Source organism: Malaclemys terrapin, chromosome 19 (assembly GCF_027887155.1).
Source record: "Malaclemys terrapin pileata isolate rMalTer1 chromosome 19, rMalTer1.hap1, whole genome shotgun sequence".
In the NCBI taxonomy this organism is placed as follows: Eukaryota; Metazoa; Chordata; order Testudines; family Emydidae; genus Malaclemys; species Malaclemys terrapin.
Window position 1 is genome coordinate 1,076,336 of NC_071523.1, and position 14,218 is coordinate 1,090,553.

A 14,218-nucleotide genomic window follows, 5' to 3' on the forward strand; every position below is an offset into this window, starting at 1 on the left:
GAAAGCACAATAACCTCCCTCCATGCTATAGAACATGCTCCAGCTGCTTGTGATTTGCCAGACCAGCTAGCTCTCCCTGCCAGCTGGCATGGCAGGGCTCGTCAGAGGTTTGTGCTGGGGATGCTGGTTAGTTCTTCCCCCTGATGCTGGCTGGAGTTTTTGGAGGAGGCCTGGTTGTGCAAGGCAACTGCTGTCCCCTGCCAAAATCTCTGTGCTACCCAGGGAGCAGTTACTGAGCTCCAAAGGCACCTCTGTCACTGGCACCCAGCAGGCTAACCTGAGGGAATTGACTATTGACGTTCACCAGGCTTGTCTCAGATCCTCCCCCTCCCCAGAGGAGATGGGTCCCATAGCTTGACAGTGCAAAGTGCGTGCAGTGGATCCCCTCCCTCCCTCCCCCACCATGGTGCTGCTGCTCAGGAGGTGAGGATAGCTTTCATTCTGCTCTGTCCTCCCTATCCATCCTGGGAGATTGCTAGGACATTAAAGGATATTGCTGGTTTACCTGTCGCCTCGCACAGCTCGTCAGGTGAGAGCTGGAGTGTTTGCACTGCAATTCCACTCTCTGTGTAGTGATTGCCACAGTATCGGAGTGAAGATCCATTCTTAAGTAAAAAGAACAGGAGTCCTTGTGGCACCGTAGAGACTAACACCTTTATTTCAGCATAAGCTTCTGTGGGCTACAGCCCACTTCATCGGATGCATAGAATGGAACACACAAGATATTTATACATTCTATGCATCCGATGAAGTGGGCTGTAGCCCACAGAAGCTTATGCTGAAATAAAGGTGTTAGTCTCTACGGTGCCACAAGGACTCCTGTTCTTTTTGCGGATACAGACTAAAATGGCTGCTACTCTGAAACCATTCTTAAGTCATGACTTGAACCATGGGTCACCTGTGAGGACTGAACCTGTGACCTAAGCACAGGCCTCAGGAAGGAGGGCTGTGTTTGGGCAGAGGAGTGATGGTGCTGGGCACTGCAAGACAGTGCAGTTCAGTGCATAGGGGTCTGGACAGGGAGTCAGGAGACTTTGGTCTATCTCCAGATGACCTTGGGCAAGTGGCTTCAGCCTCTCTCTGCCTTGGTTTTTCCTTTCCCACTCTCTGATCCATTTGGGGCAGGGGCTCTCTCACTAGGGCTCCTTGTCTTCACTAGGAAAAAAGGGTGGAAAGCCATGTGGTAAAACCCCCATGTAGACAAGGCAGTTGCAGTTTCAACGCATGTTAGCAGGATGAGGTAGTCTCCAGGGCCCCCCTTAGTGTTTACCTCAACCTGCTACCACATGGGAAAACTAAACTGCCGTATCCTCACTAGGATTTTACTATGCATCTGACAAAGTGGGTATTCACCCACGAAAGCTTTATGCTCAATACGTCCCTTAGTCTATAAGGTGCCATAGGGCTCTTTGTCACTTTTTACAGATCCAGACTAACACAGCTACCCCTCTGATACTTGACACTGTGTAAGCTACCAACGTGGTAAGACCACACCTTTCTTCCTACATGTGGATGCATCCCTAGTTTCTGTCCAGCATCTTGCACCGTGGGGCTCTGATCCCTCCTGGTGCCACCAGGCCCCACTGTAATACAAACAGGAAGCCCAGTCAGAGGTGGTGCAGTGCGGGGGCCCTTGCTGCATTGAGAGGGAATTTAGAAGATGTTGCAGGACAATAAGAGCTCTATATTGTTTGAGAAGTGCCAGCATGTCTTAATGGACCTCAGCACCCTCCCCCTGGAGCAAAAACTATGTCCTGGGCTGAGTTGGTTGGACAGCAGAACAGTTTAGCCCTTCCAGCCTACCTGGGACAATCCAGTCCCTGAAGGATTTCACCCAGGCTACAGCCAGGTCTGTCCTCTCATGAAAGCTGTTCTGCATGGGGGAAGCAGAGAGAGGGACAAGGAGATGGGCTGGGGTAGATGTCCTTTCTCTCTAGTGCAGCAGTACAAGTGTTCTCTGTGTCTTCCATTCCCCAGAGTCTGCTACACAGGAACAGATCCTCTGCTGAGCATACAGGTCCCTGGCGTCAGTCCTGAGTGATTGCCAGCAGCGTCATGAAGGCTCTTCTCCTCATCCTGCTGGCTGAAGTCTGTCTTGCTTCCCTTGTCCCAGGTAGGTGGCTCTGTAGAGACTCACGCCCAGGGCTGTCCCTAGAGGGGTGCAGGGCCTGGGACAAATCAGCTCCCGCCAGCTTGGGTGCCCTGCTGTTCATCGGCGGCCGGGCAGGGCCCCCGGTTGTGCAGGGCTGGCAGCTGGGAGCCCAGGGGTGCTGCATCACCCCCTGAACCTCTAGTTCCTGTGCCTGTCTTCCAGGACTGACTGTGCTGGTCATCTGTGCCAGCCAATTGCACTAACCTGTGGGGGGGACCCTAAAGCACAGGGTCCAGAGTGGTTGCCCCGATCTGCCCTACCCAAGGAACAGCTCTGCTCATGCCCATGGGCGTACCAGCTTTGAGGCATGTGGTTTGAAGAGTGTGTGCGACAAGAAAGGATTTAGGAGTTCTGATCCCCTCTGCCGACTGCTCAACATGCTCCAACCATTCCTTAGGGCTGCACACGATGGCCCTATGTCTGGGGCTTACACACTGCCCTGCAGAGAACCCATCAGCTCCAGGTCTGCAGAGCTCTGTACTGGGGTCTTTCAGCAGGCAGACAGAACTCAGGATGGCTGGTGCCAGCCCATACTCTTCAAGGTGGATGGTTCATCCCCTGCAGTATCAGTTGTCCCTCTGCTCCCCCTGAGCCAACGGTGCAGCCTTGCAGGCTGGAAGGGAGACCAGTTAGGAGGGCTGGTCTTGGCATAGTCCCATAGTCAGATGGGTCAGGCTCTGGCTCATAAGGCAGTTTGTGTGGTGCCCCGCGCAGCCTGCACATATAAGGGTGAAAGATGTCCTTGTTTTAACATGTGTTCGCTAACCCTAGCGTTGAGAGGGCAATCTGTATTTTAATTTCTGTTAGCTGGTCAAGAAACTCTGTCCTCTTCTCTTAAAACATGTTAGTTAGCACCCCTTAACTGGTGTGCCTGCACAGGTCTGAAGGCAGCCCCACCCCATCTATCTAAAGCACGTCATAGAAGATTAGGGTTGGAAGAGACCTCAAGAGGTCATCTAATCCAATCCCCTGCTCAAAGCAGGACCAACCCCAACTAAATCATCCCAGCCAGGGCTTTGTCAAGCCTGCCCGTAAAAAAACCTCTAAGGATGGAGATTCCACCACCTCCCTAGGTAACCCATTCCAGTGCTTTACCACCATCCTCTAGAGGTGATCCTGGCAATTACAGACCAGTAAATCTAATGTCGGTACCGGGCAAATTAGTTGAAACAATAGTAAAGAATAAAATTTTCAGACACATAGAAGAACATAAATTGCTGGGCAAAAGTCAACATGGTTTCTGTAAAGGGAAATTGTGTTTTACTAATCTATTAGAGTTCTTTGAAGGGGTCAACAAACATGTGGACAAGGGGATCCAGTGGACATAGTGTACTTAGATTTCCAGAAAGCCTTTGACAAGGTCCCTCGCCAAAGGCTCTTACATAAATTAAGTTGTCCTGGGATAAAAGGGAAGGTCCTTTCATGGACTGAGAACTGGTTAAAAGACTGGGAACAAAGGGTAGAAATAAATGGTAAATTCTTAGAATGGAGAGGGGTAACTAGTGGTGTTCCCCAAGGGTCAGTCCTAGGACCAATCCTATTCAACTTATTCATAAATGATTTGGAGAAAGGGGTAAACAGTGAGGTGGCAAAGTTTGCAGATGATAACTAAACTGCTCAAGATAGTTAAGACCAAAGCAGACTGTGAAGAACTTCAAAAAGATCTCACAAAACTAAGTGATTGGGCAACAAAATGGCAAATGAAATTTAATGTGGATAAATGTAAAGTAATGCACATTGGAAAAAATAACCCCAACTATACATACAATATGATGGGGGCTAATTTAGCTACCACGAATCAGGAAAAAGATCTTGGAGTCATTGTGGATAGTTCTCTGAAAACGTCCACGCAGTGTGCAGAGGTCAAAGAAGCAAACAGGATGTTAGGAATCATTAAAAAAGGGATAGAGAATAAGACTGAGAATATATTATTGCCCTTATATAAATCGACGGTACACCCAGATCTTGAATACTATGTACAAATGTGGTCTCCTCTCAAAAAAGATATACTGGCATTAGAAAAGGTTCAGAGAAGGGCAACTAAAATGATTAGGGGGTTGGAACGGGTCCGATATGAGGAGAGATTAGAGGCTAGGACTCTTCAGCTTGGAAAAGAGGAGACTAAGGGGGGAATATGATAGAGGTCTATAAAATCATGAGTGATGTGGAGAAAGTAGATAAGGAAAAGTTATTTACTTATTCCCATAATACAAGAACTAGGGGGTACCAAATGAAATTAATAGGCAGCAGGTTTAAAACCAATAAAAGGAAGTTCTTCTTCACACAGTGCACAGTAACCTGTGGAACTCCTTACCTGAGGAGGTTGTGAAGGCTAGGACTATAACAGGGTTTAAAAGACCACCGGATAAATTCATGGTGGTTAAGTCCATTAATGGCTAAGGAATGGTGTACCTAGCCTCTGTTTGTCAGAGGATGGAGATGGGTGGCAGGAGAAAGATCACTTGATTATTACCTGTTAGGTTCACTCCTTCTGGGGTACCTGGCATTGGCCACTGTCAGTAGACAGGATACTGGGCTAGATGGATCTTTGGTCTGACCCAATACAGCCGTTCTTATGTTCTCCTAGTGAAACAGTGTTTCCTAATATCCAACCTCGACCTGCCCCACTGCAACTTGGGACCATTGCTCCTTGTTCTGTCATCTGCCACCACTGAGAACAGCTGAGCTCCATCTTCTTTGGAACCCCCCTTCAGGTAGTTGAAGGCTGCTATCAAATCCCCACTCACCCTTCTCTTCTGCAGACTAAATAAGCAGAGTTCTTCTTCGAGTGATGGTTCACGTCCATTACATGTTAGGTGTGCGCGTGCCGCGTGCACGGACGTTGGAAACTTTTTCCCTCAGCGGCTTCCGTCGGGCCGGCAGGGCTCCCCCTCCCACCAGAGCAGCGCCCCGCTCTAGGGTGTGTATATATATATATATATCCCTGCAGGCCCGACCCTCCCTCAGTTCCTTCTTACTGTCTGTGGAGGTATTGGAACAACTCTGTCTCTCGGCTGAGAGTGTCCCTTAGCATAGTCGTTAGTGTTATCTTTACAGTTATCAGTTCTTTAGTAGTTAGTATTAAGCTTAGCACTTAACAGTTCTTTAGAAATACTCAAACTTCTTGTATTAGGTGTTTGGTCAATCCCGGCACCGGCCCTGGGCAGCGGGGCATGCCGCACCCCCAAGGCTTCAAGGCTTGTGCCACGTGCCGTAAGCCGATGCCATTAAGCAATCCACACTACTCGTGTCTCCATTGCCTGGGGGAAGCACACCAAAAAGAGCGCTGCAAGATCTGTAAGGCTTTCAAGCCCAGGACTAAGACTTTCGCCTTAAGCAGCTGCTCATGGAGACGGCGTTACAGCCCTCCGCACCAAGGCTGACGGTGCCGTCGAAGTGGAGTGCCCCGGCATCGGTCTGTGATCCGGTGCCAGCGGGACACCCTAAGCCCATGGCACCAAATCAGTGAGAACACCTCCGGCACCGGTTGTCTTCGCTGATGAAATTGGAGGCCTGAGGACGCTCCCCGCATAAGAGGGCAGCGCCCACAAAGACCTCGAGTGAGCCTAAGGCCGTTGTGGCCCCGGCACAGGTCCCGGTGTCAGTGGCTCCGGCGCCGAAAGGCCCGTCGAGCCCCGGGATACGCACGTCTAGTGAGGAGGAAGGGCTGGAGGAGCTTTTGGAACAGCCCTCCACCCCAGACACATTTGAGGCAGCAAAGGACCTCATTGAATTGTCCGTTGAGGGCCCCTCCAAACTAAAGACGTTCCGCCGAGACTGCTATCCAGAGGCAAGCCGGCAATGGTGCGCCTATCACAGTCGCCATCTCGGCACCGTTCACAGCGCCGGTCCCGGTCGAGCTCCACCTCGGTGGACTCCCGGCTTCCCTCCGTGCAGAGAGCTCCACAGCCGTCGGGCCTCAATAAGCTTCCGGCACCGACCCAGCAGCCCTACTCGAGTAGGCACCGGGACGTGTCAGTTACACGATCCCTGAGACCAACCACCCGTAGTCGTTCCCGATCCCATGGTCACCGGTACCGATCCAGATCGGCAAGACACTACTCCAGGTCCTGGTCATGGAGGCACTACTCTCCGACCCCGTCCCACGGCACCGCCGTGGCCTTCCAGATCACTGTCCGTGGTTTTGGAGGCAGACTCAGGCTGGTACGGCGGATATGCCCACAGGGCACAGGCCAGTAGGGACCATGAAGCCGCTTGGCATCCTCAGTGGGGCCAGCCAGGACAATGGCCATTCTGGACCCCTTGGGCCTACCACCAGCAAGGCCCCCCATCCAGGACCTCGAGATCTGGGCCCTTGGGACACGGGTTCCGCTCTCCGCAGTGGCGCCCGCTATCTCGCAAGGAGGCCACGGTCTCCAGACCACCGGAGCGAGAAGGAGCAGACTCTGCACCGAGCCTGGTACCGTCTCAGACCCATGTCATGGAATGGGCCCCAGAGGAGCGCCCAATCGGTGAGGAGTTGCAGGAAGACGAAGATGCGCAAAAGGCCCTGTCCTCTTCCTCCTCACCAGATGAAGCCGTGGCAGGCACAACAGTGTCTGGCCCTCCTCCGATTGATCATCGGGCGCACCAGGACCTGCTCCGCTGTGTAGCCCTCAATCTGGGCTTGTAGGTGGAGGAGACGGTAGAGCAGGAGGACCCCATGGTCGACATCTTAAACCCGGAGGGCCCCTCCAGGATCGCGCTCCCAATCATAAAAATGCTCCAGTCCAACTACAAAACAGTATGGCAAACACCAGCCTCCAGTGCACCAACTGCGAAAGGCGTGGAGAGGAAATACTTCACCCCATCTAAAGGGTTTGACTTCCTCTTCTCTCACCCAACTCCCTGTTCGCTGGTTGTCTCTGCAGTCAACGAACGAGAGCGTCATGGCCAGCAAGCCCTGGCCAAGGCCAAGGAGGCGAAACGCTTGGACTTATTTGGTAGGAAGGTCTACTCGTCCGGGGGCCTCCAGTTGAGGATTGCTAATCAGCAAGTGATTCTGAACAGACACAACTTTACTTCTTGGGCATCAGTCTCCAAGTTTAAGGAATCCCTGCCTCAGGACTCACAACCAGAGTTTACGGCTCTAGTGGACAAAGGGAAGGCAGTAGCCAAAACCTCCCTACAGGCCTCCCTTGACTCCGCGGACACAGCTGCGAGGACAATCACGTCAGGGGAAATAATGAGACGCTCTGCATGGTTACAGGCTTCCGGCCTTCCACCAGAGGTGCAAAACACCCTTCAAGACCTTCCGTTCGAGGGGTCAGGCTTGTTTTTGGACCAGACGGATGCCAGACTACATAGCTTCAAAGACTCTCGAGCGACCCTCAAGTCGTTGGGAGTGCATACCCCAGTGACACAGAGGAAACCCTTCAAGCCCCAACCACCACAGAGGCAGTACCACCCTCGTCCTTGACAAGAACCGTACCGCAGACGTGGCAGGGATAACAGTCGGAGACGTAACAATACACCTAACCAGGGCCAAAATCATGGCCAAGGCAAGTTGCAGCCAGGAAATAAACCAGGGTTTTGAAGCTGCGATCGAGCACAGCGTACCACACTCTATTCCGGATCCACCTCTGTTTCAGGGACCGCCTGTCCCATTTTTACCGTGCTTGGTCACATATAACATCGGACCGCTGGGTCCTGCGCACGGTGGAGGCCGGCTATACCCTTCAGTTCTCCTCGCCCCGTCCCTCTTCAGGGACCCCTCTCGCGAGCAACTCCTCATGCAGGAGGTGCAGACCATCCTCACTGTAGGAGCAGTGGAAGAGGTCCCCCCGGACCTAAGGGGGAAAGGATTCTACTCCAGGTATTTCCTGATTCCCAAAGCAAAAGGGGGCCTCTGTCCCATTTTGGACCTACGCGGACTAAACAAATTTCTGGTCAAAACACGTTTCCGTATGGTCTCCCTTGGAACTATTATCCCATCCCTAGATCTGGGGGATTGGTACGCTGCCCTCGATATGAAAGATGCATATTTTCACATCACCATCCGCCCGGCCCACCGGCAGTTCCTGCGCTTCACCATCAACCAGCGTCATTTTCAATTTATGGTCCTGCCCTTCGGCCTGGCAACGGCCCCACTAGTGTTCACAAAATGCATGTCCATGGTGGCAGCTTTTCTTTGGAAGACAAGGATGCGTGTGTACCTGTACTTGGACGACTGGCTCCTCGCGGGCAGGTTGGCGGCAGAGGTCCGCTCCCATGTGACGCTGGCTCTACAGGTGTTCTGCAAGCTTGGCCTACTGGTCAATGTACCCAAGTCCTCACTGATCCCCACGCAGAGACTGGACTTCATAGGAGCAGTCCTGGACTCGGTGGTAGCGCGGGAAAGTCTTCCAGTGTCACGATTCTTGGCCATTCAAAGGGTCATAGGCTCCGTCTAACAATTTCCCACGACTACGGCCAGGTGCTGCATGCAACTCTTGGGGCACATGACGGCCTGCACACATGTAGTCAGACATGCCCACCTAAGACTCAGGCCATTGCAGTTGTGGCTAGCCCAAATGTATCGCCCCAACAGAGACCCTTCAGACCTGGTGGTGACAATCCCGGCTTGGGTGTTGAACTCCCTCCGCTGGTGGCTCGATCAGCAGCAGGTTTGCAAGGGGGTCCCCTTCGCTGCCCCACAACCCACTCTGACGTTAGTAACAGATGCATCGGACCTGGGTTGGGGGGCGCACCTGGGGACCTGCGGACCCAGGACTTGTGGTCTAGGGAAGAAAAGTTGCTTCACATCAATCTGAAGGAGCTAAGGGCGGTTCGCCTCGCCTGTCAGACCTTTCACGCCACCATAGAAGGCCATAGCGTGTCAGTTCTGACGGACAACACTACCGCCATGTTCTACATAAACAAGCAGGGTGGGTCCCGATCCTCTCCCCTCTGTCACAAGGCGCTCCGCCTATGGGACTTCTGTATAGCCCATTCAGTCCACCTTATCGCAACCTATCTCCCAGGGGTCCAAAACGGGTTAGCAGACCGCCTCAGCCAGTCCTACCACATGCACGAATGGGCGTTGAGACGGGACGTCCCGTCTCAATCTTCAAGAGGTGGGGGTTTCCCCTGGTGGATCTCTTTGCCACCAAGGACAACAGCCAATGCCCTCAGTTTTGTTCTTACCAGAACCTCAGCCCGGGCTCGTTGGCAGATGCCTTTGCGATCCTGTGGGGCGGGAGCCTGAGGTATGCCTTTCCTCCATTCCTGCTCATCCACAAGGTCCTCTTCGAGACCCGCAGGGACAAGGCGGCAGTCATCCTCATCGCCCCAGCGTGGCCATGCCAGCATTGGTTCACGACCCTGCTGGAATTGTCCATAACCGCCCCGATTGCCCTCCCCCTCCATCACGACCTCATCACACAGGACCGGGGTTGCCTACTCCACCCGAACCTACCGTCGCTACATCTCACGGCGTGGTATCTCTCTAGCTAAACGATACAGAGCAAAGGTGCTCTCACCAGGTCCAGAGAATTCTCCTTGGTAGTAGGAAGCCCTCCACAAGAGCGACCTACCTTGCCAAATGGAGGAGGTTCTCCCACTGGTGTGAGCCTCATCACATACAGCCTCTGCAGGCCTCGGTCCCATCAATTCTGGACAACTTGCTGGACCTCAAATGTCAAGGGCTTGCCCCCGCCTCAAAGTGCATCTGGCTGCCATATTGGCGTTCCATCCTGGGGAGTTGGGAGTTTCAGTGTTCTCCAACCCCACAGTAGCCCGATTCCTCAAGGGACTGGAAAGGGTGTTTCCCTATTCGCACCTGACAGTCCCTGCGTGGAATCTCAACCTGGTCCTAACTAAACTCATGGGGGGGGGGGGGGGGGGGCTTTGAACCCCTAGCCTCTTGCTCCCTCATGCACCTTTCATGGAAGGTAGCGTTTCTCGTGGCCATCACATCAGCCAGGAGAATATCGGAATTGAGAGCCCTCACTTCGGAACCTCCTTATACAGGTTTTTCATAAGGATAAGGTGCAACTGAGGCCACACCCTACATTCCTTCCAAAGGTGGTCACGCATTTGCACATGGGCCAAGACATTTGTCTACCGGTGTTCTTCCCTAAGCCCCATACGGACCCAAGCCACCGCAGCCTGCATACCCTCGATGTCCGTAGGGCCCTAGCATTTTATCTAGAGCGGACCAGGCCATTCCGCAAATCAACTGTTTTTATTGCCATTGCGGAGCGAATGAGAGGCCTGCCTATCTCGCCGCAATGCTTGTCAGCATGGATTGTGCTTTGCATACGCACATGCTATGAGCTCGCCAACGTACCAGCCCCGGGGATCCGGTCTCACTCAACTAGGGCCCAAGCGTCTTCGGCGGCTTTCTTGGCGCAGGTTCCACTCTAGGAAATCTGTAAAGCGGCCACCTGGTCGTCGGTGCATACGTTCACAGCCCACTACGCGATCCATCATCAGACCAGTGGTCGGCAGGGCTGTGCTTCAATCAATTGTTCCTTGACTCCTACCCTCCTCCAATGGTAAGCTTGTGAGTCACCTAATGTGTAATGGACATGAACAATCACTCGAAGAAAAAAACAGTTACTTACCTTCTGTAACTGTTGTTCTTCGAGATGTGGTGTTCACGTCCATTACACTTCCCACCCTCCTTCCCCTGTGTCGGAGTCACCGGCAAGAAGGAACCGAGGGAGGGTCGGGCCTGCAGGGATATATATACCCTAGAGTGGGGCGCCGCTCTGGCAGGACTGGGGAACCCTGCCGGCCCGACGGGAGCTGCTGAGGGAAAAAGTTTCCAACGTCCGTGTGCGCGCACACCTAATGTGTAATGGACGTGAACAACACATCTCGAAGAACAACAGTTACAGAAGGTAAGTAACCGTTTTTTACCTCAGCCTCTCCTCGTAAGTCATGTGCCCCAGCCCCCTGATCATTTTCGTTGCCCTCTGCTGGACTCTTTCTCCAATTTGTCCACATCCTTTCTGTAGTTGGGGCTGGGGGGGCGGGGACAAAACTGGACACAATACTCCAGATGTGGCCTCACCAGTGCCAAATAGAGGGGAATAATCACTTCCCTCAATCTGCTGGCAACACTCCTACTAATGCAGCTGAATATGCCGTTTGCCAAGAAAGCTATAAGGGCACACTGTTGACTCATTACCACCTTCTCATCCACTGTAATTTCCAGATCCTTTTCTGCAGAACTGCTGCTTAGCCAGTCAGTCCCCAGCCTGTAGCAGTGCATGGGATTCTTCTGTCCTATGTGCAGGACACTGCACTTGTCCTTGTTGAACCTCATCAGGTTTCTTTTGGCCCAATCCTCCAATTTGTCTAGGTCACTCTGGACCGTATCCCTACCCTCCAGCATATCTTCCTCTCCCCCAGTTTAGTATCATCTGTGAACTTGCTGAGGGTGCAATCCATCCTATCATCTAGATCAGTGGTTCCCAAACTGGGGTTCGTGAAATGTTACAGGGGGTTCTCGGGGGGATTCTCTAATGGCAGACAGAGCTGCCCCTAGGGATCCAGGGCAGCATGGGGCCACCAGCCTGGAGTCCCTGGACTTCCAAGAGCTAAGCAGATCAAAGCAAGCATATCTATCACACTGAGGGAGATTTAAACTTCAAGACTCCTTATAAGAAATGGAAAGGGAGGTGGATATTTTTTGCTGTTTTTAAAATTATATAGGCAGCTAGTATTGTTTTTAAAATTATTATGAACAATTTTAAGCTTTGTTGTAACGTGCATTGTTTGCCTGGACTGCTCAAGACCTGAATGCTTGTGTAGGAGGAACTCTTTGAGTTGGCTTCTTAAATGCCTTCATGCGGTTTCACATCTGAAACATAGGAGTCTTGTCTTATAACAGGCTTATTCAAAGTGATCCAAGATCTCACTTTTGTAGCTTGTAAGAGTGTTGCCATTTTCATAATGCAATAATACTGTAATGATAACTAATAATAACAAATAGTGTGTAATAAGCATGTCATAAAAACAAATTTTATATTTCCAAGATCACTGCTTTTATAATTTATACTCAGGTAAAGGAGAAAATCCCTGGAAATACTCATTTTTATGAGGGAGTTCACGAGACTTCACATGTTAGTGAAAGGGGTTCATAGGTTGTTAAAGTTTGGGAATCACTGATCTAGATCATTAATGAAGATGTTGAAGAAAACTGGCCCCAGGACCGACCCCTGGGGAACTCCGCTTGATACAGGCTGCCAGCTAGACATCGAGCCGTTGATCACTACTTGCTGAGCCTGACAATCTAGCCAGCTTTCTGTCCACTTTATAGTCCATTCATCCAATCCATACTTCTTTAACTTGCTGGAAAGAATGCTGTGGGAGATCATATCAAAAGCTTTGCTAAAGTCCAGATATATCATGTCCACTGCTTTCCCCATATCCACAGAGCCAGTTATCTCCTCATAGAAGGCAATCAGGTTGGTCAGGCATGACTTGCCCTTGTTGAATCCATGTTGACTGTTCCTGATCATCTTCCTCTCTGCCAAGTGCTTCAAAATGGATTCCTTGAGGATCTGCTCCATGACTTTTCTAGGGACTGAGGTGAGGCTGACCAGTCTGTAGTTCCCTGGGTTCTCCTTCTTCCCTTCTTTAAAGATGGGTACTATATTTACCTTTTTCCAGTTATCCAGGACCTCCCCTGATCGTCACGAGTTTTCAGAGATAATGACCAATGGCTCTAGAAGTGCATCAGCCCACTCCCTCAGATACATTAGATCCGGCCCATAGACTTCTGCATGTTCAGCTTTTCTAAATAGTCCTTAACCTGCTCTTTCACCACGGAGGGCTGCTCACCTCCACCCCATACTGTGTTGCCCAGTGCAGCAGTCTGGGGTGAAGACCGAGGCAAAAAAAGCATTGAGTACTTCAACTTTTTCCACATCATCTGTCACTAGGTTGCATCCCCTTTCAAGTAAGTGTCCTACACTTTCCCTGACCATCTTCTTGTTGCTAATGTACCTATAGAAACCCTTCTTGTTACCCTTCATATCCCTGGCTAGCTGCAACTCCAATTGTGCTTTGGCCTTCCTGATTACACACCTGCATGCTTGAGCAATATTCTTATACTCCTCCCTAATCATCTGTCTAAGTTTCCGCTTCTGAAAAGCTTCCTTTTTGAGGGAGTCAGTCTGCTTTTCTGAAGTCCAGGTTCCGTATTCTGCTGGTCTCCTTTCTTCCTTGTCAGAATCCTGAATTTAACCATCTCATGATTGCTACCCACTTCTAATTCCCTTACCAATTCTTCCCTGCTTGTGAGCAGCAGTTCAAGAGGATGTGCGGTTCCTCCAGCACTTGCACCAGGAAGTTGTCCCCAACTCTCTCCAAAAACTTCCTGCATTGTCTGTGTATTGCTGACCTAGTAGATGTCAGGGTGATTAAAGTGCCCCATGAGAACCAGGGCCTGTGATCTGGAAACTTCTGTTAGTTGTCCGAAGAAAGCCTAGTCTACCTCATCCTCCTCGTCTGGTGGTCTATACCTTACCCCTGTAATAGAGACTCCTGCGCGGCAGGGGCATCACCCCTTGGACAGAGGGGTAACTAAGGCACAGTGAGGCTAAGGGGTTTGTCTACACTGTGAAAAAAGACCGGCATCAGCAAGACTCAGAGCCCAGGTGTATAGCCCCAAGCCCATGCTATACATAGCAGTATGGACATTCCCACATGGGCTCAGAGACCCACCCTGCTCTCAGCGTTTCAGAGCCCAGGTTGGAATGTCCATCAGAGCCAGTGCTAGCCCATTGGGGGCCATAAGTAGGAATATTTTGGCTATCCCCTATATTAAAGCAGACAAATTCTTATAATAAAAAGTGACTAGGGGCCCCCTTGAGCTGCTCAGGGCCCTAAGCAACTGCTTAGTCTGCTTCTGCCTAGCGCTGGCTTGGATGTCCACGCTGCTATTTTTAGTGCCCTAGCACAAGTACTGGTTTGCAGACTCAGGATTTGAGACTCACAGCCACATGGTTTTTTGGGGGTGTAGATACACCCTAAGCAACTTGCACAGGAAGTCTGAGAGAAAAGGGAGTGGAACTCAAGTTTTCTAGAGCCCAGTGGTGCACCCTAACCACTGGGCCATTGTTCCTTGGGGGG

At 51.4% G+C, this 14,218-nt stretch overlaps 1 protein-coding gene across 1 annotated transcript in view; it reads left to right on the plus strand.

Moving 5' to 3' along the window:
• Positions 1 to 14,218, plus strand: part of ALPL (alkaline phosphatase, biomineralization associated) — a 90,113-nt gene that overhangs the window by 22,749 nt on the left and 53,146 nt on the right. Inside the window, exon 2 of the mRNA XM_054009451.1 lies at positions 1,978 to 2,113. Within this exon, the coding sequence (XP_053865426.1) occupies positions 2,056 to 2,113 (58 nt within the window). The 5' untranslated portion in view covers positions 1,978 to 2,055. The remainder of the gene's footprint in view (positions 1 to 1,977; positions 2,114 to 14,218) is intronic.